This window comes from Trichomycterus rosablanca, chromosome 1, assembly GCF_030014385.1.
Source record: "Trichomycterus rosablanca isolate fTriRos1 chromosome 1, fTriRos1.hap1, whole genome shotgun sequence".
NCBI classification, from domain to species: Eukaryota; Metazoa; Chordata; class Actinopteri; order Siluriformes; family Trichomycteridae; genus Trichomycterus; species Trichomycterus rosablanca.
This window is the reverse complement of record NC_085988.1, coordinates 48,216,763-48,244,449: the sequence shown is the minus strand read 5'-3', so window position 1 is coordinate 48,244,449 and position 27,687 is coordinate 48,216,763. Positions and strand designations below refer to the sequence as shown.

Genomic DNA, 27,687 nt, shown 5'->3' with positions numbered 1-27,687 from the left:
GAAAAAACCTGTACCAAGCTGCACAACCACTAGACGTCTTACAGTTTGGTGTTTTACTTTGCAGCTTTTACAGGATTTACTGAATAGCTTTTAGGATTTCCATATAGTGACCTATGCTATATTTGTTTCAACACACAACAGATGTTATCTTATAACTTGAATACACATCTGGAGAACAATTTGAAGACATCTAGGACCACCCACCTAATATGCTGTCAAAACAGCTCTGACCCACCGAGATATGGACTTTACAAGACATCTGAGGGAATCCTGTGGTATCTGGTACCCTGACATAACCAACTCCTTCAACCTCTGTGCGATGTGAGGTGTACGTTTCCTCTTCAACAGGTATATGAAAGTCGACCTTCTTTTATTGCTCTGATGCCCAATTCCATCACATCTTAGACGCCCATTGTAGGTGGTCTGAATAGTAAAAAGGAGTTAGAATGGACACTTTCACTGGTCTGTGGCTATGCAGCTTTATACACAAAAATGTTTGATGAACTGTGTGATATGAACCTTCTCCTCATCACCATTACAATCATCTGCTATTTAAGCCAAAGATGTTCTCCCTGTGTCTGCTTGGGTTTCCTCCAGGTGCTCCGGTTTCCTCCCACAGTCCAAAGACATGCACGTGAGGTAAACGGGAGATACTAAATTGTCCATGACTGTGTTCGATATAACCTTGTGAACTGACAAATTTTGTGTGATGAGTAACTACCGTTTCCTGTCATGAATGTAACCAAAGTGTAAAACGTTAAAATCCTAATAAACAAACAAAACAAATAAGCCACAGTAGCTCTTTTACCAAACACCATAGCCTTCATGTCCTCTTGTTTTAATAAGTCTTGGCTGCCCAGCTACCTGTTTGGGGTTTGTGGCTTGTCCCACCTCAGACCGCTGTTGATGGTTACTCACCAAAGCCACCTGTCAGCACCCCTTGCTGTTTTGGAGATACTCCAATCTAGTCATAAAACCATAGGGATTTGACCCTTTACAAGGTCACTAAGGTCTTTTGTTATGAAATAGGCCTTGCTATGCACATTTTTAGTGGGTGGTCCTAATGTTTTTGTTTACCACTATAGACTATTTAAGGCAGTAACTGAACCCTGAGCAACAAATCTATAGTCGTATGTCATAGACATGTCAAATATAACATAACTGTGTGGAGAAATTCAGTTCACTTACATCACATCATAATAAAATAATCTGATATATTCAATTAAATGAATGTAAAAATGAACAGGAAACCAGTAAGTTCTTGATATCCCTTAAATACATTTAAAACCAGTAAAGCAGAAAGACTGTTGATAGTCATTGTTGATTATACATACGTATATGGAAGCCCTTTTCTCTTTTTTGTTATGTTTTATGATCTCAGCTCCTGACTTTTGAAATTTCTACAAAGCTTTTACTAATTGGTCTCTTAGGTGCCTTATGTTGCCTTATGACGGACTGAACTCATAAAATGAAATGCTGGTGAGCTTTTTTACCCTGTGGCACTGTTTTGTGCAGTTTTCAATGCAAACAGAATACAGGGCTGAAATTCTGAGAGCAAATCTGGATGTATCCTGCACTTTTCACAAGCAATTGGCATTATGTTTTACAAGACTTTCTCCAGATGTGTATTCTAGTTACAGCACAAACAATTAGCTGATTAAAATGGCCTAATCTGTGGCTGCACAAGTCTCAGTCGATGCATTAAACGCATTGTTTACAAAGTGCCGTGTAAACTGAAACTGTTCAGTCATACCGATTCTCCATAGTCACTGCTTTGAGTGTGCTCAGTGTCCTTTTTATATTAAGACCCAGAATCAAACACACAAAGTAATACAACAAAAATGATTAACGTATGTGCACTACCTTACAAACACTCTAACATATTTACTTAAATTTAAATGTGTACACACAAACACACACACACACACACACACACACACACACACACACTAAAAGCTTCACATATACACTTGTGAACATTAATTATAGAAATAATGGATATCAAGAAAAAAAAAAACAACTACAAAAGGCTGTGCTGATACAGGCATTGTCATTATTTATGTGCCAAACAAAAGTGAGAACTGCATAATATCAAGCATATACACAAAATTTAAATACTGCTTCCATAGGTAACAGGTAACACTTACAATGATTGCACATCAATCCATGAAGGTACATGATATCTGTATCTCAAAACGGTATGTCATTCCAACCCATGAGACTCTGGGGCTAATCTACCCAATCTAGTTCACTCTGATTTAAGTGCAGGAGATTCTCATAGCCACAATGCACTTTTACCCAACTTTCTCTGACCTCATCAACTGCTTATTCTGACATCTGCATAAGGACACTTCAGTAACACAGAACCTTAATATTATGTTCCGTTAATAATGATTAATTAACACATTTTAAAATACATACTGTTAGCTTTTTACTTGTTTAAATTTTAGAACAGACATGTCTTTGGTAACCAGGTAAATCTAAAAACATTATAAAAATATCTTACCCTGGCTGCTTTGGAATATATGCATCATTTCTTTCACATAGAGAAAAAGTTTTGATCTTAAATGAGCTATATCTCTTGCTCATATAAATGAGAGATGAGGTAAAGCTCAGTAGAACATGAATTAAAAAATACAGGGTAAGAGTTACAGTTGAGTATAAAAGTTTGCATACCTTAACACTCCATTTGAAAAACAAAGAGAGATCAGGTGTATGATATTTCATTAATGTAACAAGGTTCAAAATGGTGTGGGTAGTACATTAGTGCAATATTATTAGTAACAGTAAATGAAAATAATACCAATTCAAAGTCTGTATTTTGCTGTTTGGATATACAGGGGTTGGACAAAATAACTGAAACACCTGTCATTTTAGTGTGGGAGGTTTCATGGCTAAATTGGACCAGTCTGGTGGCCAATCTTCATTAATTGCACATTGCACCAGTAAAAGCAGAGTGTGAAGGTTCAATTAGCAGGGTAAGAGCACAGTTTTGCTCAAAATATTGCAATGCACACAACATTATGGGTGACATACCAGAGTTCAAAAGAGGACAAATTGTTGGTGCACGTCTTGCTGGCGCATCTGTGACCAAGACAGCAAGTCTTTGTGATGTATCAAGAGCCACGGTATCCAGGGTAATGTCAGCATACCACCAAGAAGGACAAACCACATCCAACAGGATTAACTGTGGACGCAAGAGGAAGCTGTCTGAAAGGGATGTTCGGGTGCTAACCCGGATTGTATCCAAAAAACATAAAACCACGGCTGCCCAAATCACTGCAGAATTAAATGTGCACCTCAACTCTCCTGTTTCCACCAGAACTGTCCGTCGGGAGCTCCACAGGGTCAATATACACGGCCGGGCTGCTATAGCCAAACCTTTGGTCACTCGTGCCAATGCCAAACGTCGGTTTCAATGGTGCAAGGAGCGCAAATCTTGGGCTGTGGACAATGTGAAACATGTATTGTTCACTGATGAGTCCACCTTTACTGTTTTCCCCACATCCGGGAGAGTTACGGTGTGGAGAAGCCCCAAAGAAGCGTACCACCCAGACTGTTGCATGCCCAGAGTGAAGCATGGGGGTGGATCAGTGATGGTTTGGGCTGCCATATCATGGCATTCCCTTGGCCCAATACTTGTGCTAGATGGGTGCGTCACTGCCAAGGACTACCGAACCATTCTGGAGGACCATGTGCATCCAATGGCGGTGCCATGTATCAGGATGACAATGCACCAATACACACAGCAAGACTGGTGAAAGATTGGTTTGATGAACATGAAAGTGAAGTTGAACATCTCCCATGGCCTGCACAGTCACCAGATCTAAATATTATTGAGCCACTTTGGGGTGTTTTGGAGAAGCGAGTCAGGAAACGTTTTCCTCCACCAGCATCACGTAGTGACCTGGCCACTATCCTGCAAGAAGAATGGCTTAAAATCCCTCTGACCACTGTGCAGGACTTGTATATGTCATTTCCAAGACGAATTGACGCTGTATTGGCCGCAAAAGGAGGCCCTACACCATACTAATAAATTATTGTGGTCTAAAACCAGGTGTTTCAGTTATTTTGTCCAACCCCTGTATATGGAACATTACATACACATATATTCAACATCTCCAGAAATAATGATTTATAACTCTAAACTTTTCAGCTGAGCTAGTCACATAAAATCTTTATTAGTTGAATGATCAGCAAATAAACAATAAAGAATGATTTATGTATTTTAGGGTAACAGGACATTTTGTTGAAACGGCCACATAATTATTTAAATTAATTGCTAGTCTGTATGACCTAAACTTGGGTTACAACATGATTAAACCATTGGGAACTCAATAACGACCCTTAATTTGCTTCAGCTGTAATGTGTTAAACAACACCCAAAGATTCAAGTGTCTAAGTTGATTTGCAACCACAGTGAAAGCTAAAGAGTCGTCACAAAGGCTGAGAGAGATGATCAATATTCATTCGACCATAAGGTCAATGAGTTATAGGACGCTTTCCAAAAATGTGAAAACTCCCATTGGGAGACACCATTGGGAGTATTGTTTGAAAGTTCCAAATGTATGGTGCAGCTGATAACCTGCTTGGCCGTGGCTCTCTGCAACACCATTTTAATTTAGTTTATTTTGATTTACGCCATTACTTGCTTTGGCAATTAATACTCATGTCTGGCCATACACCAGCAAGAAAACCTGCTGGCAGAAAAGCAGAGCTGTCCCCACTTTGGGAAAGCCAAGAGGATGTAGTTTTATTGCAACAGAATCAAGCTAAATATTGGTCAAATCTGAGTTGTCTATGTGAACTGCATCTATTAGTATAGACTTGCCCTATACAAAGATACACAGCTTATCTAGCTTATTGAATTGTGGTTCATTAATGGCTCTGGACATTGCCTCATAATACAGTAGTTGGTGAACTCACTTTCATTGTGTGTATTGGGAAGATACTAAAGTCACACCCTCTCTGGTTTAAAGTCAACCTGTGTGAGGTTTTGGTTAAGGGTACCTATTAAGATATCTACATTTTTGGTAAAAATGTGGTAAAAATTCAATTACATCAATAAAGTTATATGCTTACAGGTTTAGAAAATTAAGCTTTACCTCTGTACAACAAGCAAGACCCAGGAAGACGTTTCATCGAATCTAATGTGAAGGAACAGAGCCAAGACCTCAACCCCACTGAACTTTGGGATGAATTGGAACACTGATGGCAAGCCAGGCCTTCTCATCCAACACTAGTGGCTGAACTCACTCCGCTCTTTTTACTGACTTCGGTCAAACTCCAAAATTTTAAGTCAAAGCTGTTATCTAATAAGATTATGGCTGGATATCCACAAACCTTTGCCCATATAGTGTAGTTAAGTAGTGGGAAGAATTGGCAGGTAACTGCTAGATCAAAATTATTTAGTTAAATGTAGTATAAAAAGTGTATAAACGTGCTGGGTTATAACAAAAGCTTGGGTTGAATTTGTGTATTCAAATGTATTGGTGCCCTAGATGGAAACTTAGATTTAATCCCCAGACCAAATACAATAAGTCAGCATTAGTAGTGGATAGCAATGCTGGGTTATAATTATGTAAAATTTTGTGTAATAGCTAGGGGTTCTCACCCTGTAACACTTACCATGGAATGCAAACTTTTAAACACAACTGTATATGATAGAGATTGTCTAAATTATGGGCATTAAATTTGATCTCTTATGCTCACACACAGCTTTAAGACATACATATGTGTCCTCACTGTTTTCTGCACACCTCTACATTCAACTATGACATACTTTTCTAATCTAAGCACTGAATAAAAATAGTTGCAAGCTGGTAAAATACAGAAAAAAAACATTGAGAGTGTAGGTCTATGTCACAGCAAAGGAGACATGCAGCTGATGCCAGATCAGTGCTCTCCCAAAAAGCTCAAATGAATACAGATTGATGGGATTGTCAAGACTGAATGTCAATATTTGTTATCTCTGGCTTGGTGAATGTCAGGATTCCAAAAAAGAGGTAATCCATTGACATGTTCGCACCATAAAATCCATCAAGCTCTTTTAAAAGCAAAAGCATTAATAAGTGGGTGACTTTCATTTACAAAAAAAAACAAAACCGTGTACAGCGCAAAAATGTGCAAGTGCCAGCCAGGGCTGATTGACAGTCGCGGTGAAGATCCCACACGAGCACTAAAGCTCAGAGCTGCTGAAGAATACGTACAACCCTGTCGATGGAGTCTATGGTGGCAAAAGCCAAGTACTGGCAGCACAGCCAGTCTTCAAGACTAACCCCACCTCCACCACCATGGCCTGCATCAAGCGAGCGCTCTGCAAACTTTATCATCATAAGTGTACGCTTCAAATCCAGCCAGTTCTGTAACGCGGCATGGCGCTGGGCAGGAAGAGGTGAGGCGCGCAGAAGGTCGTCACGTGGCCCCCAAAGCAGACACTGCAGGCAGGCACGAGCCTCGCCGATGCCAATGCGCTCCGACTCGGCAGGGTGGAGGAGCAGGACGGCCAGCCTTTGCAAACCTTGAGAGTAGAGGGAACGCATAGGCAGAGGTGCCAGGTGCTCCCTGTCTTTCAGACCAGGTGCCTCCTGCAATGGGTTGGGCTGGTGCAGCATTTCATAGATGAGCAGGCCTGTCTGGAACTCATCACCCTCGGAATACCTCACGGCGCAATGCTGCTTTGCTTGAGAGAAGTTGCTGATTATGAGGCGTGCAGGACAGGCAGAAGAAGTGGCAGATGTGGTGTTGTTGTTGGGCTCTGGAAGCTCAAAGTTCCAAGGGTCACCTGGTTGACAATGCACCAGAAGCAGGTTCTGCAGGCGCAGGTCGCAGTGGGCCACGCGGAAAGGCTTCATGTGCTCCAGGCCTGTGCAAAGCTGCAGCAGCAGTAGGCAAACCTGCCTCTCGTACAGCTCTGGGTTGCGTGCATGCCTTGTTGTACCGTCTCGCACAAAGTCGGCTACCGTTTGGAACGGGACCTCGCGCGTTATCACCACCACTCGGCTGCGCAGCTTGCCACCCTGACATGCCACATCTGCCTGCAATGCTGTGGTCGCAAGCCCTTTGTCGGCCTCCTTCTTTCCATCCGTAATCAACTCTTTGCTTCCCCATTTCTTCTGCTCCTGCTTTCGTTCCTCTTCATCCATTTCTTCCGTCTCTTCTTCGATCTCCCCCTCGACCTCCCAGGGCAGCAGTCGGGATGGAACATCTGCCAGGAAGTGACCACAGTCCTGCTGGATGTTAAAGTGCACGGGCAGGCTCTGCCGGACAGTCAGGCTGTGGAAAAACTGCTGCTGTGTCTCCTTCACCTTGTACCTGCAGATCTGGTAGAAGGAAGAGCAAGAAGATTTACATTATTAGATACACAGATCACAACATGCAGAACAATCCAAAGCCCTATGGCCATAAATGCTGGTATTTTGTTTTCCTACAGCTGCTCCTAGTTTAACCTAGTACGCACACCTGACTGATTGGCACACTTTCATGCCCTTCCTGACACAGCCCTCTTGAGAGGGCTCAGAGTACACCGACAAGTGCACCTCTCAATGGATAGAGTGTTCAGCCTAAAACTTTTTGTCTTGTAATATGCAGCACTGCATATTACATATCTCCTATATGCCTCGGAAACCTGGAGAACCAACAAGAACACAGGAGACGAGACATCCACATGCTGCACTCAGATGGGCACCACCAGGGAAGAGGAAGAGAGGCAGGCCATTGGGCACATGGTGGAGAACAGTGGAGTAGGAGGTGGCAGCGGAAGGCAAGAAGTGGGATGAGATACACTGGCTTGCCCAAGACCACGACGGCTGGAGAAGATATGTTGGTGCCTAATGCTCCAGCCAGAGCAAAGAGGATTAACTAACTAACTAACATACAGCATTTACTACATTATTGGTCTAGCATTTAAACAACTTGATATGGAAGCTTGGGTGGCACAGCAGTCTCTAGCCCAAAACAGCTGAGACGGCTCCTAAGAAGTTTGAATCACAACTTTCTATTGACCTGCAAATGCAGTCTCTGCTGGCTAGTCAAGGCACCTGCACGAGATGCCTTGCATGCGTGCCAAAGGGGCATGTGATAGTCTGGTGCTCTCCTTAGACAGGGCAGGTCTAGAGGAAGTTACACTTGGGGAACTGGACTCTACTAGATTGGGAGGGAAAAGGAAAAAAGGAAAAAAAAACATTCACCCCCTTACTTTCATAAAGTTTGCTTATAATTTCAGTACTTAGGAATACTAATCACACTGCTCTAGTGTCAGTCTACATCGGATAAAAGGAATTGTATGTTCAAATAAAAAGGAAAAGGATTTACCTTTACAGCATAGTTGACAAGTGGATCCTTGGCAAAGGAGGCCGTGTAATACACGGCGTCTTCTGCCTCACAGCATGGCTTGCCTGTGGTCAGCCTGAAGTGGGACCAGCTGTCTGTACCAAAGCGGACATGGTCTTTCTGTCCGGCCATGAAGCGATCCTCGCAACGGCCTGCCAGTTTGCGCAAGGTGTCAGCGTGCAGGCTACGGATGCGTCCGGCCACCTCCTCCCAGCTTTCCAGACCTCTGTAGAGAGCAAGTTTGTGAGGCTTACTGGTTGCTTGGCCCTCTTTGCTGTCGCAGCCTCGCCTCTCGCGGTCTGGCACTGTACTGCTTTTGGCTGAACGGGACATGCCCCGACCACCAGTTACTGGACGCTCCAGAGAGTCCCCCGATTCGTCGTGATGACGGGCGTCGGAGCTAATCGAGGAGCTCTGGCTGGCTGTGTCCCAGGTGGAGTCCAGGTCGTAGAGAGGGTTGGCAACGCTCAGGCTGGCACCACCGGGCTTGACTTTGCCTCTTGGGTGCTGCGCCAATGGCTCTCTGGTCAGCGAAGGTTCTGTATGGGCATGTGGCACCGATTTCTTGGGAAGAGGCGGAGGAGTGGCTTTATTGCCCACATTTGAAACTTCCAGATCAGAGTGAAGTGTGTCATCCGAGGATTTGGGGTGTCTGGGAAGCTTTAGGGGGATTAAACTGGCCCTGGACTGACCTAGAGGGAGAAAGAATAAGGGCCATTAATTGGTAAATTTAGATCCTGCAGTGAACACAGTATTACTAATTCAAAGCAACTCCAGTAAAGAACCTATTTTTGGTACCAGTACCAGCTCTAAAATGGTCAGTTCTATGCCGACTTATTATTCTGAAACCTCTTCAAATGCCCTTTCATTCTGGCACTTTAGCTCGGTGTTTTTGGGGAAACCATTTTTAAAACCAATAGTACTGATTACACAACTGTCAATGTCCTGTTTTGAGAATATTTCCAGTTGTTTTAATCAATGGCCTACATTTTTTTTGAACATCTTGAAGTAGCGTGTTTACTTTAATCAACACCTAAGTAACTCCTTTGTCCAAAGTGGTACACGAATGTACTAGAGCACTGCTTTGCAACTGTTTTTCAGCTAGGCCACATTGGGATGCGACAGAGGAAAGAACTGGTCCAATCAGCCAAATATGTGCATTGAAATATAGAAATAACAGGCCCAAAATACAAATGTGTGGGCCACACATCCATAGCTTTATCTACAAATTTAGTTAGGCATGTGCATAGTGTTCGTAGACATGCGTGCATGAGATGCTTAATTAAATCTCTGGTTTTGCATTCATCAAACAAAGCATAGCAAGTGTTTCAGTCCCATTTTTGCTCATATTGTAAAAAATTTTAACTGCTTTCCCACTCTTTCACATGTCCAGAAGGGTAGGGGCTTGCACATGCTTTCTCAGACACATGTGAAGCCAGCAAATAATCATACATCATAAGAACCAATTTATTTGATTACATATTTGCCCATCTCTTGCCCATCGCTACTGTAAACAAGACTAATTCCAGATTCCAGTGGAGAATCTGGAAATCTAAATATAAGTGACTTACAAGGCAAGTCTGTGACATGCTTTCCATCTACAAAGAACAATGAAAGATATTCATATGTAACTAAAAGTAAAACTGATAAAAGAAACAGTGGATTAAAGTCTCCATCAGTGCATGTTCATCTATCATTCTGTTTCTCTCTCGTTCTCTCTGATCGAGTCTGAAGGTTTTAGTTAATTTTAGCCTGATTTTTCAGCCTGCTGGGGGATGACTGATGTTAAGATTTTTCAAAGGAGAGAAAGGCAGAGCAGCACGACCAAACAGCAGGAATGTCATAACAATACAGTACTGTCTTATGAGGTTTCCAGAGCTGAAGCAGTCAGAAAGCTCTTGGGAGAGCACTTGCAAAGAAAGCGTGTATAATGTGACAAGATTAAGAGAAAAAGTTTTCAGTAACTGTCAAGATTTTTATAGTGTGGATAGATATTTAGTTTAATAAAACCTCTCTTGCTGTCTGAATTCTGGTGCACCTTCATCTCTATCTGCCCTATTTTTGTTTACCATGTGTCATTTACCCAAGCACTCCCATACACAGATGAACACTGTCCAAAGAGACAGGGCAGCCTTGTCTCATTCATCATGTCATTTTTATGTTGTACCTCTGCTCTATCCTAGTTTTCCTTTAATAAATGAAATGATCATTTAGACATTGCATTATTTTCCCCCTCATATTCTTCTCTGTACTATGATGCATTTTGTATGAGGAGCTGCACCTTTAATTACCTTCACGCTTTACAATCCTTCCCTATAATGCCCTACAGGCAAACACATGTAAGCTTAATCATTATGTAGGATAAACAGTACTACTCTGAGTATTTGCTAATGCCTGCAATCCTGCCACTTATCACTTCATCCATTACAGGCAAGCAGAATAACAGAGAAGTGAGAGCTAAAAAATAAATAAAAAACCTACTTCTGCTTTGTCACCTTCTCATTTCACACAAGTTTAGAAATGCTACAGTGGAGCACACTTACACCAATCAGCCATAACATTAAAACCACCTCCTTGTTTCCACACTCACTGTCTATTTTATAGAAGCACTTTGTAGTTCTACAATTACTGACTGTAGTCCATCTGTTTCTCTGCATGCTTTGTTAGCCCCCTTTCATGCTGTTCTTCAATGGTCAGGACCCCCACAGGACCACCACAGAGCAGGTATTATTTGGGTGGTGGATCATTCTCAGCACTGTAGTGACACTGACATGGTGGTGGTGTGTTAGTGTGTGTTGTGCTGGTATGAGTGGATAAGACACAGCAGCGCTGATGGAGTTTTTAAACACCTCACTGTCACTGCTGGACTGAGAATAGTCCACCAACCAAAATATATATCCAGCCAACAGCGCCCTGTGGGCAGCGTCCTGTGACCACTGATGAAGGTCTAGAAGATGACCAACTCAAACAGCAGCAATAGATGAGCGATCGTCTCTGACTTTACATCTACAAGGTGGACCAACTAGGTAGGAGTGTCGAATAGAGTGGACAGTGAGTGGACACGGTATTTAAAAACTCCAGCAGCGCTGCTGTGTCTGATCCATTCATACCAGCACAACACACATTAACACACCACCACCATGTCAGAGTCACTGCAGTGCTGAGAATGATCCAACACCCAAATAATACCTGCTCTGTAGTGGTACTGTGGGCAGGGGCGGAGCCAGGGGGAAAACAATTTGTTGGAAAACAATTTAATAGCAGTTAAATAACACTTCTATTTAAAAGAATATATTCCGTTTTAAGAAGCTCCAGCATTGTAGAAGGCTATTAAAAGTAAAGTCTATTTTTAATGCTGATTTGGCTTAATAGTGTTGGTCAGTCTGTATCATATTCTTGAAAGAAAATTAAATGGAATTGTTTTCCATGCATTCACACTAGCATGTTCTGGTGTTCAAATGAGTCTCATCATTACACACAAGTTGGCAGCCAAATGATAATGTATTGCAAAGGAATATCTTTGAAATTCTTCCTCATAACGTTAAGGTTATAGGCTATATTTTGGTTTTTCACTTGTCAGAGAAAATGAAGAGAGGAAAAAAAGCTTATTATTCTTCGTGATGTAATTCTACATGGCACTTACTGCCTGTATAGGTAAATGAGTGAGTGACCACATAAAAAAAGGTATCAGTTTCTGTGCCACCCCTGTGTGAGCAATGGTCTCAGTCTGGCCACCCCTATGGAAATTGTCTGGCTCCGCCACTGACTGTGGGGGTCCTGACCATTGAAGAACAGGGTGAAAGCAGGCTAAAAAAATATGTCGAGAAACAGATGGACTACAGTCAGTAATTGTAGAACTACAAAGTGCTTCTATATGGTAAGTGGAGCTGATAAAATGGACAGTGAGTGTAGAAACAAGGAGGTGGTTTTAATGTTATGGCTGATCGAAGTTTACCATTCCATGCTTCCCCTACATTGTTTAAAATGTAACAAATGTTTGAAGTTTGACAAGTTGCCATTTGAGTCATCATGCACATCCCTAGCCTAAAGCCTTAAATAAAATCCTCTGACAATATCTAATCAACTTCAGTTTGTTGGGCATTACTTGTCACGAGTCCAATTTGTGTTACTTACCTAGATTAGTGTAGGTGGCGCTGCAGGAACTGGAAGCAGGTGAGTGGGAGTGGGTGTGCATGCCCTCCTCTTCTTCTGGCTCTCCAAGACTGGCGCTGCCCTCACTGGGGGAGAGCGGATGTGCCGCTGGGCGTGTGGAGGAACTGGCTATCTCACTCACGGCTGACAGTTCTAGCTTGGATGGCAAAGAGGTGGCAGTGGGCATCTGTGAGTCATGACTCTCGACTGGTACCTGACTGCAGGAGTAAAAATATAGTGTTTAAAAAAGATAGTGTTTAAAAAGATCAATGCATTAAACAATGCATCGGTGTATATATATATATACAGGGGTTGGACAAAATAACTGAAACACCTGTCATTTTAGTGTGGGAGGTTTCATGGCTAAATTGGACCAGTCTGGTGGCCAATCTTCAGTAATTGCACATTGCACCAGTAAGAGCAGAGTGTGAAGGTTCAATTAGCAGGGTAAGAGCACAGTTTTGCTCAAAATATTGCAATGCACACAACATTATGGGTGACATACCAGAGTTCAAAAGAGGACAAATTGTTGGTGCACGTCTTGCTGGCGCATCTGTGACCAAGACAGCAAGTCTTTGTGATGTATCAAGAGCCACGGTATCCAGGGTAATGTCAGCATACCACCAAGAAGGACAAACCACATTCAACAGGATTAACTGTGGACGCAAGAGGAAGCTGTCTGAAAGGGATGTTCGGGTGCTAACCCGGATTGTATCCAAAAAACATAAAACCACGGCTGCCCAAATCACGGCAGAATTAAATGTGCACCTCAACTCTCCTGTTTCCACCAGAACTGTCCGTCGGGAGCTCCACAGGGTCAATATACACGGCCGGGCTGCTATAGCCAAACCTTTGGTCACTCGTGCCAATGCCAAACGTCGGTTTCAATGGTGCAAGGAGCGCAAATCTTGGGCTGTGGACAATGTGAAACATGTATTGTTCTCTGATGAGTCCACCTTTACTGTTTTCCCCACATCTGGGAGAGTTACGGTGTGGAGAAGCCCCAAAGAAGCGTACCACCCAGACTCTTGCATGCCCAGAGTGAAGCATGGGGGTGGATCAGTGATGGTTTGGGCTGCCATATCATGGCATTCCCTTGGCCCAATACTTGTGCTAGATGGGCGCGTCACTGCCAAGGACTACCGAACCATTCTGGAGGACCATGTGCATCCAATGGCGGTGCCGTGTATCAGGATGACAATGTACCAATACACACAGCAAGACTGGTGAAAGATTGGTTTGATGAACATGAAAGTGAAGTTGAACATCTTCCATGGCCTGCACAGTCACCAGATCTAAATATTATTGAGCCACTTTGGGGTGTTTTGGAGAAGCGAGTCAGGAAACGTTTTCCTCCACCAGCATCACGTAGTGACCTGGCCACTATCCTGCAAGAAGAATGGCTTAAAATCCCTCTGACCACTGTGCAGGACTTGTATATGTCATTTCCAAGACGAATTGACGCTGTATTGGCCGCAAAAGGAGGCCCTACACCATACTAATAAATTATTGTGGTCTAAAACCAGGTGTTTCAGTTATTTTGTCCAACCCCTGTATATATATATATATATATATATATACTGTATATATATATATACTGTATATATATATATATATATATATATATATATATTAGGGATGTAACGATTCACTACAATACAGTTAATAACTGATTTAAAAATTCCACAATTCACATCGATTTGACATGTAAAATGAATCGATATTTACTTTAAACAGCAGAGGGCGCTGGCGCTATAGATCTTGCCTTGACGGCACTGGCCATATACACCTGTTTGCCAAGTTCGGGGTTTTTCAGCCAAATTGGGATTCATTTAAAATTGTTTTGCATAGTTTGTACCTACCTCAAAAATAAAAGGGCGTCCATTATTTAAATAAATAAAAGATAATCATCTTTTTTAAAGAGAAATAATAAAAGGAAACTTTGTCATAATTTGTCTTCAATTTCAGTAATAAAAAAAAAAAAAAAAAAAAAAAAAAAAAAAAAAAAAAATTCGGGAAAACAATCGTATCGTGAACCGAGTATCGTCAATCACATCGTATCGTGGGTAGAGTGTATCATTACATCCCTAATATATATATATATATATATATATATATATATATATATATATATATATATATATATATATATATATTAGGGCTGTCAAACGATTAAAATTTTTTATCGCGATTAATCTCAGAATTTCATATAGTTAATCGCGATTAATCGCATTAAAAAAAATCTGTGTAAATGTTATAGAAAACAAGGATTTTTAAGTGAAATGTTACAATTAAAATGGTGAACACATTTTATGCTAAATGTACTTATGTTAAAAACTGCTGGGACAAGAGAAAACTGTAAGGGAGTTTTATTCACTCACATACTAGGCAGTAAATGTCAGATTGTAGGTTAGAATTTCTCCATCAGCAAGCATTGTAGATCAGCGGTGCTTTAGGTGGGATAAGGCGTAGTTATTGTATCAGACTTGTCTGTGGTTGTATCGTGACGATGGTTTGATAAACGTTTCTACACGAAGTGAGTGTGTTTTGACCCTTTGGGGCTTCCATAGTTCATGAACTAACGTGCTCGACTCAGCTTTCCGGTATTCGGTACAGAAGAAGAAGTTAATTAAGTGTAATAAAGTGTTCTGCTCCCGACAACTTGTGAATATAGCGTGTATTTATTTCTTTATTATGCAAGTGCATCACTACCACGATCGGTTACATTATGTTAACAAACCGCAAATGAAAAACGGTGGCAAGTCCGACATTAAAACGTTTGTTCTACCAGTCAAGTGTCAACATGAACTAGAATTTGCGTTAATGGCACTAATTTTTTTAATCGCGTTAAATTGAGGTCGCGTTAATGCGTTATTATCGCGTTAACTTCGACAGCCCTAATATACAGTGTATCACAAAAGTGAGTACACCCCTCACATTTCTGCAAATATTTCATTATATCTTTTCATGGGACAACACTATAGACATGAAACTTGGATATAACTTAGAGTAGTCAGTGTACAACTTGTATAGCAGTGTAGATTTACTGTCTTCTGAAAATAACTCAACACACAGCCATTAATGTCTAAATGGCTGGCAACATAAGTGAGTACACCCCACAGTGAACATGTCCAAATTGTGCCCAAAGTGTCAATATTTTGTGTGACCACCATTATTATCCAGCACTGCCTTAACCCTCCTGGGCATGGAATTCACCAGAGCTGCACAGGTTGCTACTGGAATCCTCTTCCACTCCTGCATGATGACATCACGGAGCTGGTGGATGTTAGACACCTTGAACTCCTCCACCTTCCACTTGAGGATGCGCCACAGGTGCTCAATTGGGTTTAGTCCATCACCTTTACCTTCAGCTTCCTCAGCAAGACAGTTGTCATCTTGGAGGTTGTGTTTGGGGTCGTTATCCTGTTGGAAAACTGCCATGAGGCCCAGTTTTCGAAGGGAGGGGATCATGCTCTGTTTCAGAATGTCACAGTACATGTTGGAATTCATGGTTCCCTCAATGAACTGCAGCTCCCCAGTGCCAGCAACACTCATGCAGCCCAAGACCATGATGCTACCACCACCATGCTTGACTGTAGGCAAGATACAGTTGTCTTGGTACTTCTCACCAGGGCGCCGCCACACATGCTGGACACCATCTGAGCCAAACAAGTTTATCTTGGTCTCGTCAGACCACAGGGCATTCCAGTAATCCATGTTCTTGGACTGCTTGTCTTCAGCAAACTGTTTGCTGGCTTTCTTGTGCCAGCTTCCTTCTGGGATGACGACCATGCAGACCGAGTTGATGCAGTGTGCGGCGTATGGTCTGAGCACTGACAGGCTGACCTCCCACGTCTTCAACCTCTGCAGCAATGCTGGCAGCACTCATGTGTCTATTTTTTAAAGCCAACCTCTGGATTTGACGCCGACCACGTGGACTCAACTTCTTTGGTCGACCCTGGCGAAGACTGTTCCGAGTGGAACCTGTCCTGGAAAACCGCTGTATGACCTTGGCCACCATGCTGTAGCTCAGTTTCAGGGTGTTAGCAATCTTCTTATAGCCCAGGCCATCTTTGTGGAGAGCAACAATTCTATTTCTCACATCCTCAGAGAGTTCTTTGCCATGAGGTGCCATGTTGAATATCCAGTGGCCAGTATGAGAGAATTGTACCCAAAACACCAAATTTAACAGCCTTGCTCCCCATTTACACCTGGGACCTTGACACATGACACCAGGGAGGGACAACGACACATTTGGGCACAATTTGGACATGTTCACTGTGGGGTGTACTCACTTATGTTGCCAGCTATTTAGACATTAATGGCTGTGTGTTGAGTTATTTTCAGAAGACAGTAAATCTACACTGCTATACAAGTTGTACACTGACTACTCTAAGTTATATCCAAGTTTCATGTCTATAGTGTTGTCCCATGAAAAGATATAATGAAATATTTGCAGAAATGTGAGGGGTGTACTCACTTTTGTGATACACTGTATATATATATATATATATATATATATATATATATATATATATATATATATATACACATATATATTTGTAGTTCTACAATTACTGACTGTAGTCCATCTATTTCTCTACATATCTTTTTAGCCTGTTTTCACCCTGTTCTTCAATGGTCAGGACCCCCACAGGACCACCACAGAGCAGAGATTATTTAGGTGGTGGATGATTCTCAGCACTGCAGTGACACTGACATGGTGGTGGTGTGTTAGTGTGTGTTGTGCTGGTATGAGTGGATCGGTGAGTGGATCAGACACAGTAGTGCTGCTGGAGTTTTTAAATACCGTGTCCACTCACTGTCCACTCTATTAGACACTCCTACCTAAATGGTAGATGTAAAGTCAGAGACGATCGCTCATCTATTGCTGCTGTTTGAGTTGGTCATCTTCAGACCTCCATCAGTGGTCACAGGACGCTGCCCACAGGGCGCTGTTGGCTGGATATTTTTGGTTGGTGGACTATTCTCAGTCCAGCAGTGACAGTGAGATGTTTAAAAACTCCATCAGCGCTGCTGTGTCTGATACACTCATACCAGCACAACACACACTAACACACCACCACCATGTCAGTGTCACTGTAGTGCTGAGAATGATCCACCACCCAAATAATACCTGCTCTGTAGTGGTCCTGTGGGGGTCCTGACCATTGAAGAACAGCATGAAAGGGGGCTAACCAAGCATGCAGAGAAACAGATGGACTACAGTCTAAGGAGCAAGGAGGTGGTTTTAATGTTATGGCTGATCGGTTTATATACTGTTCACACTGTTATCAAAAAATAGCAAATATATCATTTAAAAATTAAATCCACAACACTAAGTGTGCAAGCAAAGGGTTTAAATACTTTCAAAAACCACTTTACATAGTTTTTTTTTTAATAGATTTTTTTAAACCAAAAGCATATTTAAAGTATAGATCTGTTGCATCTTTTCAAATTTTGTTTACTTAAGAGCTCTATATGAATTATATCTTCTAGTCCTCCATGATTTCTTTACTCTTTAAACGTACAGAAAAGTTCTGCAACTGAAGGATCAAAGGCCCTATCTGTTCTATCTGATCTATTTATTCTACAGATCCCAAATAACAACTGGCATTCCATTTCAAACAGCTGTGCATGTATGAGATCATGCCCTTATGACGAATAGCCAGGTTCAGTGCTGGAACTTGTTCTAAAGTCCTGATCGAAAAATCCCTTTGCTTTCCACCATGGCTAATGAGGTATTTACTGCTCTCACACACACCCTGCTAAAGCAGCAGGGCAGGCAGAGTATTATGCTTACCTGCTGTTCTGGCTTACACAGCTGCCCATTTCTAAAAAAGACTCTCACCCTCAACCATGGAGAAGAAACCACCAGTTAATTCCTGCCTGCCTTTTTCTCCTTGCTGTTTGTCTCTCTGAGCACTAACTCTGCATGCCTTTTGACACGCCCTTCACTAGCTACTCACTCATACAAAGGTTAAAATGATTAACTCTTCATCTACCTGGAAAATAGTTGGCATATTGCATGGCAAACATTAACAAGAGTGGCAAATGCCAGTAAAGAAAAAGGAGCAAAAAAGGCTTCCACTGAAGAACATGAGCTGTAACATGTGACGCATGGGTGGTCTCTGAAGAACGTTATCCCTACTCTAAATGTAGTACCTTAAATTAAATTACAGTCAGTAATTGTAGAACTACAAAGTGCTTCTATATGGTAAGTGGAGCTGATAAAATGGACAGTGAGTGTAGAAACAAGGAGGTGGTTTTAATGTTATGGCTGATATATAAAAGGAATAATCCATGCTGCTGTTTTTTTATAACCTAATCAGACAAGTCTTTGTGTTGCAATTATTTAGTCACCGGAAAAGAACAGAACCCAAGTCATAAAATCCCTAGATATGACATACATACATAACTTTGTACACTGACTCTGTGTGAAATATGTTCAAGCTCTGGACACAACTGTGAAATGCACCTCAACTTATTGTTATATATTAGTTGTAATAAATGAAAGCTTTTAAGAGTACAAAACGCACTATTTTACAGAGCTAACCACATAGCCAAACAAATATGTATTAAGGTCACAGTACCATTACGTAGAAACACTTATGCCTAGTTCACACCATGATTTTTGCCCTGATTTTCGCTCGCTGGCAGTTTGCCGCTAGATGTGGCATTGGCATTTTTGCTCGGAAATCGAAAATCGGCCCTTGATCGCTATGTGTGAACTGTTTAAGGACTCAATCCGCAATATATAGCATGTTAAATATCTGGACCTGTCGGCGACTCAAAATCATGTGGTGTGAAATTTTGTGGGGCAGAGGCATAATATAGTTTGTATCAGAATCCATCCGCACGCACACAAGCTTTACAGTACTTGTGACTTATCGTCCATAATACCAACATTGCATTGCAAAAAATACTTATTTAAATTCCAACTCTCTCTGCAGAAAAGAAAATCCCCACTGGCCGCGTAGTCAAGTCCACTTCTTGAGCCAGATTTGCACATCAGCACACAAAAAACTTTGAACGCTCGCTTCTCGTTGCCGTGCATTTTTGACCATGGTATCATTAAACAAAGACAAAATGTAGTTTGGGAGACTGGTCAGACTTGCATGAGATTTCCACCTGGTGATAGATCATGTAGTGTGTGAACCCCATTCACAGATTAGTCGTGTAACGTGAAAACCACAACGACTTAAAATACTACCGATTACAGGAAAAAGTTGTGTAGTGTGAACTGTACAGCGATCTGAACACCCCGAAAGTTGTGTAGTGTGAACTTAGATGAAGAAATATTTAAAGGCTACCCAAATATTGAAAAAAAGTTAAAATACAAAAGTAATGGAAGTTCTATGACAAAAACTGAGAGAGAAGAAATAAGGAAGACATACCTCATCACTTTGCTGATGAGGAGACTGGCTCTGCTTTTTGGAGGACCAGATTGGTTATAAGAAAGCATTGCACTGGCATTACACTCCTCAACCCTGAGTTCTGCCTCCCCATCACCTCCTGTCCCGCTGTCAGGCTTATAGGTAAATATGATAGTGGGTTTCTGATTGGGATCGTCTGTTTTCGACTCTGAAAACCAGTGCTGCTCTCGGATAGGAGGAGGAGGTAGCATGGTGATAACCGTACCGTCCAATCCCACAATCTTCCCTTTATCCTTTTCTTTATCTGCCTTCTGTTCGTCCTCATCTCTCCGCCGGCGGAAGAAGCTTTTGAAAGAGATCCAACGTTTGGGCCTGTTGCTGTCAGCTGAGCGCCTGCCCTCTGCCCCAGGGCTGATGTCTCCATTGTTCGGCCTGGAACCAGAGGGTCTGGTCCAGTTGCTGAAGTGCCTCTGAAGCAGGTTGGTAGCATGGTAAGGGGATGACGTGGATCTGGGTGGGGGGAACGGGGCACTGGTTTCAGATTTTAGACTTGTTGGTGGCTCAGCTGCTGAGGTACTTAAAGACTTGGGCAGAAACTTGGATGGTGTTTCTTTGCTGGATGTGCAACTGTCTGTAGGGCAGTGGAGGGACTTAGGTCTGGTAAGAGTGCTCCTGTTGGCATCTGGGGGAAGAGAGTAGAGCTCCTCAACACTGTAAGTCTTACCCTGAGCAGAGGGTGACTCTGGAGGAGACTGGGGTGGCTGAATGGAAGCTACTATCTGAGACAGGACCATGCTGGCCTTTTCCCTGTGCGCTGATCCAGTGCTTGTGGCAGACTGGCACTCGTTGCTTTCCATCAGTGCTGCTTCCCCGCTAGGGTTACGACTTCGGTTAACAGAGCTGCTTTTTGTCAGACTGCTAGGGGCGGTGTTTGGAGAGGACATGGCTTTTGACCTAGGACTGGAGAAAGTAACTGAAATGTTCGCTACTGAACTGGAGTCGAGGGTACATCTGGCTTTTTCATTGTATGGAGCTTGTCCTTCTCTTGCAATATCGGTGTCTTCCTCAGTACTGGGTAAGGTAAGCTTTCTGGTGGGCTTGCTTTCTGTGGGTGAGGACCGTGCACTCTCAGAGGAGCCAATCTCCTCATATGTGTGGCTGGCTACTCTGCCACCTGGTCCTGCCTTGGGCTGTGGAAGCTCCCCACTTACACCCAGAAAGCTTTTGTACACGGCCAGATTGTCATAAGCACTGGGGTTGATAACAATGGGTACTTTTACGGCATTCTTTGAACTGCGTGCATATGTGGGCTCATCTCGGATGATGATGGGAAAAGGGGGCATTCCAGCATTGTTGTAGCTGTTGAATTTGATCTCTGACAGGTTAGGCGACTTCACGGGTATGGTGCGTGAGGACAGGAGTCCAGCAGCCGGAGAGGTGGGAGCTGACTTATGGTTGCCATGCCTGACCGGAACTGATGACCCACATGATGTGCCACTAGGCAACTCGACTTTAGGAAGCTTTTGACGTGGGCTAGTGCTAGACGTCCACACCTCCTGGTAGCGAATATTTCCAGGCTTCTTTGAAGAAGGGCTTGATGCTGCAGGGGAGCCAGTGCTAACAGAGAGTGGTGCTGAAGAAGAAACGGGAGTAAACGGAGATATAGGAGTTGTTGGATATACTGCTGCCGACTTTGGAGAAAAGGGGGTTTTTGGTACTGAAGGTGATTTTGGAGACAGGGGAGAGGCGGATGACACTGGAACATTTTTAGATGCTCCTGGGTACGGTGGGGGACTCAATGGAATGTTTGGATCTTTGGGCTTGGCAGTGCTCTCTGCAGCTCGTTCCTCAGTACTAGCCATAGAGGCTGACACATCAACCACAGTGTATGGTTTACAAATAGGGGTCTTCTCCAGACTCACGACTCTGTATGGCTTGGGCTGCTCTTCTGTAGGGCTGAAGCTGATTGTGATTGGCTGGCCAGGGAGTGCTTGTGGAAGAGCCCCACCATCTCTCTGATTTGTATCCTGTTCTTGTAGCCGGATGGCCAGAACTGCTTTGTGAGTCTCATTCGCTTTAGGCAAATGTTGTGCTTGGCTTGCTGGGTCTTTCTGCATAGCAGACTCTCTGCTCAAGTGAAGAGGGAGTAGACCATTCCGCTGGCTAAAGGGAACACTGCTGCCACTGCTGGAAGTGCAAGAATCCTCAGGCAGAGAAGAAGAGGATTCTGGTGAAGTAACAGACTCAGAATTAGACAAGAAGCCACTGCCCTGGAGGTCGGTGCTATATGGGAGCAGGTTGGGTGCGCCATTGGAGTCCATAGAAGGATAGCCGTTTAGAATCTCGTCATAACTGTCATCATAGTCCACTGCACAGATCCTCTGCAAGGAGCAGTTCCGCAGAGGAACAGTGTTCCACTTCTTACTGGCTGCAAACGGGACAGGGGACAAAGTTGCAGCACGGAAATTGGCAAACCGTGGCTGACCTCGCATCCTGATCTCCATAGCCAAAAGCTCTTCATCACTCTCATCCCAGCTCTCATGCTCGTCATCTTCCTCACTCGCTTCATCATCTTCCTCATCCTCTTCTCCGTTGCTAGAGAATTCAGGGTAGCAGAAACGCCCCCCTTCTGAACTGATAACCTCCGCGCTATCGCTCAGAGAGACATGTTTAGCTGCTCCACTACCTTCACTGATCCGGCCCATAGCCAGGCAGCTGGATGCAGGCAGCCCTCTTTCTAATGAGCGCCTGTATGAGCAGCTGATCCGTCCAAGAAAGTCATCCTTGCTGGAGTTCAGGCCTGCGTCTAGACCCACTATCTCCTTTAGCACATCTGTAAAGCCATTGTTGTCATTACTACTGGGAGGACAGTATGGCAAATAACTCTTTATCCCTCCTCTTTCATCGCCTCTCTCGTTGTTGTTCGGTTCTGCAAGCCGCTTGCGGCTTAGGCCATTGTGATTCCAAAGAGTGAAAGCTGAATCTTTTCCAGCCTCCTCCACTTCTAAAAGCCTTTGAGGGTTGTCCTCTATGTCTGGGCCTACTCCAGAGCATGGCAGCATCATAGTAGGCTTTACCGCTATGGTGGGCTTCTTTGCCACAGGAGGGCGAAACTGGCTCGAACGAGGGTTGCTGCCACCTCTCTGGGTGTTATTAGCGAGATTGACGTTAATGCTAGTCACACCCCCCGTGAATAAGTGGCTTTTCTGGTTAATGTTAGTTCTACCTTCTGTGACGGTGTGGCTGTACTGGTTGGTGGGGGTTTCTGGGGAATTCATGCACAAACTCCCCTCGGGTAGGCAGTGCAGACTCTTTGGCTTGAAACAGTTCTTGCACTCGCCAGGTTTCCACACGTGTTCAGTGAAGGTGTTGCAAGCAGACATGACTGCGGCGCTGACAGCAGCCCACTCAGTGGACGGGAAAGCCCTCCATCTTACACACACAGCTGGAACACACAACTGCTACTCAAAGCTGCCTCTGACCAGAGCAAAGGCAATAACCGCTTCTTCTAATACTAGCAAGTCCACCTGAAAAAGCCAAAGAAGATCAATGTGATTAGATGACTTCTGTAAACGTGCTATCCACAAATAAATCAAAAGGATTAAGATACGTATGCATCCGTTTACTGCTTCCAGCAGGGGGTGCAGTTTATTAATCTAAATTAGAACGTTCTGTTTGGATCAACATAAAGATTTTACTCACAAAATGGAATAATAACAATATTGATTTAATAAACATGGCAGTTAAACAAGTAGTTCATTTTTAAAAAAAATAAAACATGATGCTATATTGATTAAGATCAAACTAATATGTTAACACCAGACCCACCACAACACGGACCTATTCAGTCATTAAGACTTTTTAGTGTACTTGTACCCCATTTATAATCAACACGTTAGTCCAAGAGGTACAACTTGAAAATCACTAGGACATAAAAAAACAGCATTGCCTTTTCGTTCTATTGCTTTACTGCAGTTTACACTTGTGAGATTTTCACATCTGTCTGGTAAGTGCTGCCGTGTTCATCAGCAGTTCATAGAAGTAGAGGTTTGAAACTCTCCCTCTGCTTTAGAATATGACTAGTACTAATTTTTACTCTTTCAGCTGCTCCCTTATACAGGGGGTTGCCACAGCGCATCTGGTCAGCACACCAGACAAGCACCTATTAGAAATGATAAAAAGTACTAAGTTCAACTTATACACTGATCAGCAATAACATTAAAACCACCTCCTTGTTTCTACACTCACTGTCCATTTTATCAGCTCCACTTACCATATAGGAGCACTTTGTAGTTCTACATTTACTGACTGTAGTCCATCTGTTTCTCTACATACTTTTTTAGCCTGCTTTCACCCTGTTCTTCAATGGTCAGGACCCCCACAGGACCCCCACAGAGCAGGTATTATTTAGGTGCTGGATCATTCTCAGCACTGCAGTGACACTGACATGGTGGTGGTGTGTTAGTGTGTGTTGTGCTGGTATGAGTGGATCAGACACAGCAGCGCTGCTGGGGTTTTTAAATACCGTGTCCACTTACTGTCCACTCTATTAGACACTCCTACCTAGTTGGTCCACCTTGTAGATGTAAAGTCAGAGACGATCGCTCATCTATTGCTGCTGTTTGAGTTGGTCATCTTCTAGACCAGTGGTGGGCAAACTACGGCCCGCGGGCCACATGCGGCCCGTTAGGCTGTTTAATCCGGCCCGCTGAGTATTTACAAAACTGTCCTAAAACCGCATTAATTTAAATCTTTTTCCTGCACTAAACTTGCGTTTTAATTGATTCCACTAGATGGCGCACACCAGGCGGTTATGTTATGAAATATATAACGTGTCTCACACCGTCATAGGAACATGGATTCTGCTGTTTACCATTTATTATTTTTATTCTTTATAATAATAAACCAGAACCATGTTTTAGGCAAACCAACATCCATAAAGAACATCATGTAATCATGTAACCATAGTGCAACAAAATTTTTACATAATTCGAACCTAGGGCGGAAAAACATGAGCCACGCGCTCTGCCCACTGCGCTACTCAAACAGCGGTGTAATGAACAGGCTGTTATGCTGATATCCCTGCGCACACATGGCGTTACTGAGACTAAACGTGAACACTAAGAATAATAACCAAACGCTTTCTAATTCCCACGGTAGCAGCAGTTGTTTCATACAGATCGCCCCGTCTCCGTCTCATCTGCTGCATTTCTCTACCATTGATAAAAAATACGGAATAAAGTGCGTCCCGTATCAGTTCAATACGGAACGCAGCCTTTAGTTTCCAAATAAGGAAGGATTCCGTATTTTATAGGACGGTTGGCAACCCTACTATCACCCCAGCATGATCAAACCACTTGACTGGTTTAAAATGTTACACATAAACCATTAACTTATGTTGAAAGTGCTGCTTTAAAGGCTGAATTGGTTTTGTTTAGACGGCAATACACCAAGTGGAAACAAAGATAAAAATAATTTTAAAAAATGCATTAAAAAAAATCACATTCACGCATGTGTAAATGTGCACATAAAAGGATGAGTCTGGTGTTTCATTTATATTCAAAAATTCATCCTTTAATCACGAAAATAAAGGTTTAAACGTGAACTTATATTAGTTCCAAACCCCCACCCGGCCCGTCTGTCAATTTTTAAAACCCAGTGTGGCCCTTGAGCCGAAAAGTTTGCCCACCCCTGTTCTAGACCTTCATCAGTGGTCACAGGACGCTGCCCATGGGGTGCACACCACCACCATGTCAGTGTCACTGCAGTGCTGAGAATCATCCACCACCTAAATAATACCTGCTCTGTGGTGGTCCTGGAAGAGTTCTGACCATTGAAGAACAGCATGAAAGGGGGCTAACAAAGCATGCAGAGAAACAGATGGACTACAGTCAGTAATTGTAGAACTACAAAGTGCTTCTATATGGTAAGTGGAGCTGATAAAATGGACAGTGGGTGTAGAAACAAGGAGGTGGTTTTAATGTTATGGCTGATCAGTGTACAGGAACTATGACAACTACTACTGTAGATAGCTCATTTCACATACCCATTGACACTTTACATTAAAAAGCAAAAATAGAGTAAAACAACAGAACTCTTTGAGGAAAAACAATAGTTAGCTGTGAAGAAAAGAGTTTAAAGTTGAGCCCTAAATAAAGTTAGACAGTCAAGCAGATTAGATTGTGGGAAAGAGGTCCAAAGTTTGGGAGCAGTAGCACTGAAAGACCTGCAGCCCCTTGACACAAAGCTTGTATGTGGGACTGCCAGAAGTACAGTGGCCGAAGATCTAAGAGAGCAAGACAGACAGTAAGGGTAAAGGAACTCTCTAAGGTACATAGTTATGAGTTTGTACTTGACACAGGAGGATATCGGTAATCAGTGGAGCTAATAGAAGATGGAGGTGATGTGTGAGGAGCACTTAGTATAAAGTGAAGAATTCTGAATGAATTGAAGCTGATTAAGCAATTTAGGAGGGAGATCAAAGAAACAAAGCTGTAACTGTTGTGTCGTGTATTATTGGTGAAACAATACATTTATACACCTCATCATGTAGATAAATCATAATATGGTATTATCTGATGCAATTGCAATGTTTGAACAGCAGAGGTCAGAATAAACATAACCCTCAAACTATCACTTCTGTCTTCCACACAATTACTTTGGTTTTGCTTTACTTTAAACATGCTGATACAATTCTCAGTTTGTTACATTGACATGTCGTAGCTTTTTTTGTTTGGGTTTGTTTTTCTTTTTTTTTATTTACATTGAAATCAGTTGCACTAATTAAAATAACCTAGATCAGATTTCTTGTGAAATTCTTGCGAAAGTCCAAATTAGGAAACTGAGATAAAAGAACGACTGCCATGCATACTAACTGCCCACAAGGCAGCCGAAATCAAGCCATATGCTTATATGTGTATTCTCACAGTTTCCAGATTGAAACTGTGAGAATATTATATTATTTATATACACTGATCAGGCATAACATTATGACCACCTTGTTTCTACACTCACTGTCCATTTTATCAGCTCCACTTACCATATAGAAGCACTTTGTAGTTCTACAATTACTGACTGTAGTCCATCTGTTTCTCTACATGCTTTGTTAGCCCCTTTCACTGTTCTTCAATGGTCAGGGCCCCCACAGGACCACCACAGAGTAGGTATTATTTAGGTGGTGGATCATTCTCAGCACTGCAGAGACACTGACATGGTGGTGGTGTGTTAGTGTGTGTTGTGCTGGTATGAGTTGATAAAACACAGCAGCACTGATGGAGTTTTTAAACATCTCACTGTCACTGCTGGACTGAGAATAGTCCACCAACCAAAAATAAATCCAGCCAACAGCGCCCTGTGGGCAGCATCCTGTGACCACTGATGAAGATCTAGAAGATGAGCGATCGTCTCTGACTTTACATCTACAAGGTGGACCAACTAGGTAGTAGTTCCTAATAGAGTGGACAGTGTGTGGACACATTATTTAAAAACTCCAGCAGCGCTGCTGTGTCTGATCCACTCATACCAGCACAACACACACTAACACACCACCACCATGTCATGGTCACTGCAGTGCTGAGAATGATCCACCGCCTAAATAATACCTGCTCTGTGGTGGTCCTGACCATTGAAGAACAGGGTGAAAGCAGGTTAAAAAGGTATGTAGAGAAATAGCTGGACTACAGTCAGTAATTGTAGAACTACAAAGTGCTTCTATATGGTAAGTGGAGCTAATAAAATGGACAGTGAGTGTAGAAACAATGAGGTGGTTTTAATGATATGGCTGATCGATGTGTATATATATATATAAATAATACAGTGATCAGTTCTA

The 27,687-nt window shown here is 42.7% G+C and overlaps 1 protein-coding gene across 1 annotated transcript; it reads right to left on the bottom strand.

Annotated features, from left to right (window-relative positions):
- Positions 1–6,171: 6,171 nt before the first annotated feature.
- Positions 6,172–23,271, bottom strand: peak1 (pseudopodium-enriched atypical kinase 1). The gene is made up of 4 exons (XM_063003731.1): positions 19,881–23,271; positions 12,466–12,701; positions 8,314–9,023; positions 6,172–7,322 (listed from the first exon to the last, which is right to left on the bottom strand). Exons 1-4 carry the CDS (start codon positions 23,240–23,242, stop codon positions 6,186–6,188), a joined length of 5,445 nt encoding a protein of 1,814 aa, XP_062859801.1. The 5' UTR covers positions 23,243–23,271; the 3' UTR covers positions 6,172–6,185.
- Between the last annotated feature and the right edge of the window lie 4,416 nt (positions 23,272–27,687).

Coding starts and splice junctions, on each gene's coding strand:
- peak1 (XM_063003731.1), bottom strand. CDS start 23,242: ATGTCTGCTTGCAACACCTTCACTGAACACGTGTGGAAACCTGGCGAG. Junction 12,702..19,880: donor CTCATCAGCAAAGTGATGAG/GTATGTCTTCCT, acceptor TTACTCCTGCAG/TCAGGTACCAGTCGAGAGTC. Junction 9,024..12,465: donor CGCCACCTACACTAATCTAG/GTAAGTAACACA, acceptor TTCTCCCTCTAG/GTCAGTCCAGGGCCAGTTTA.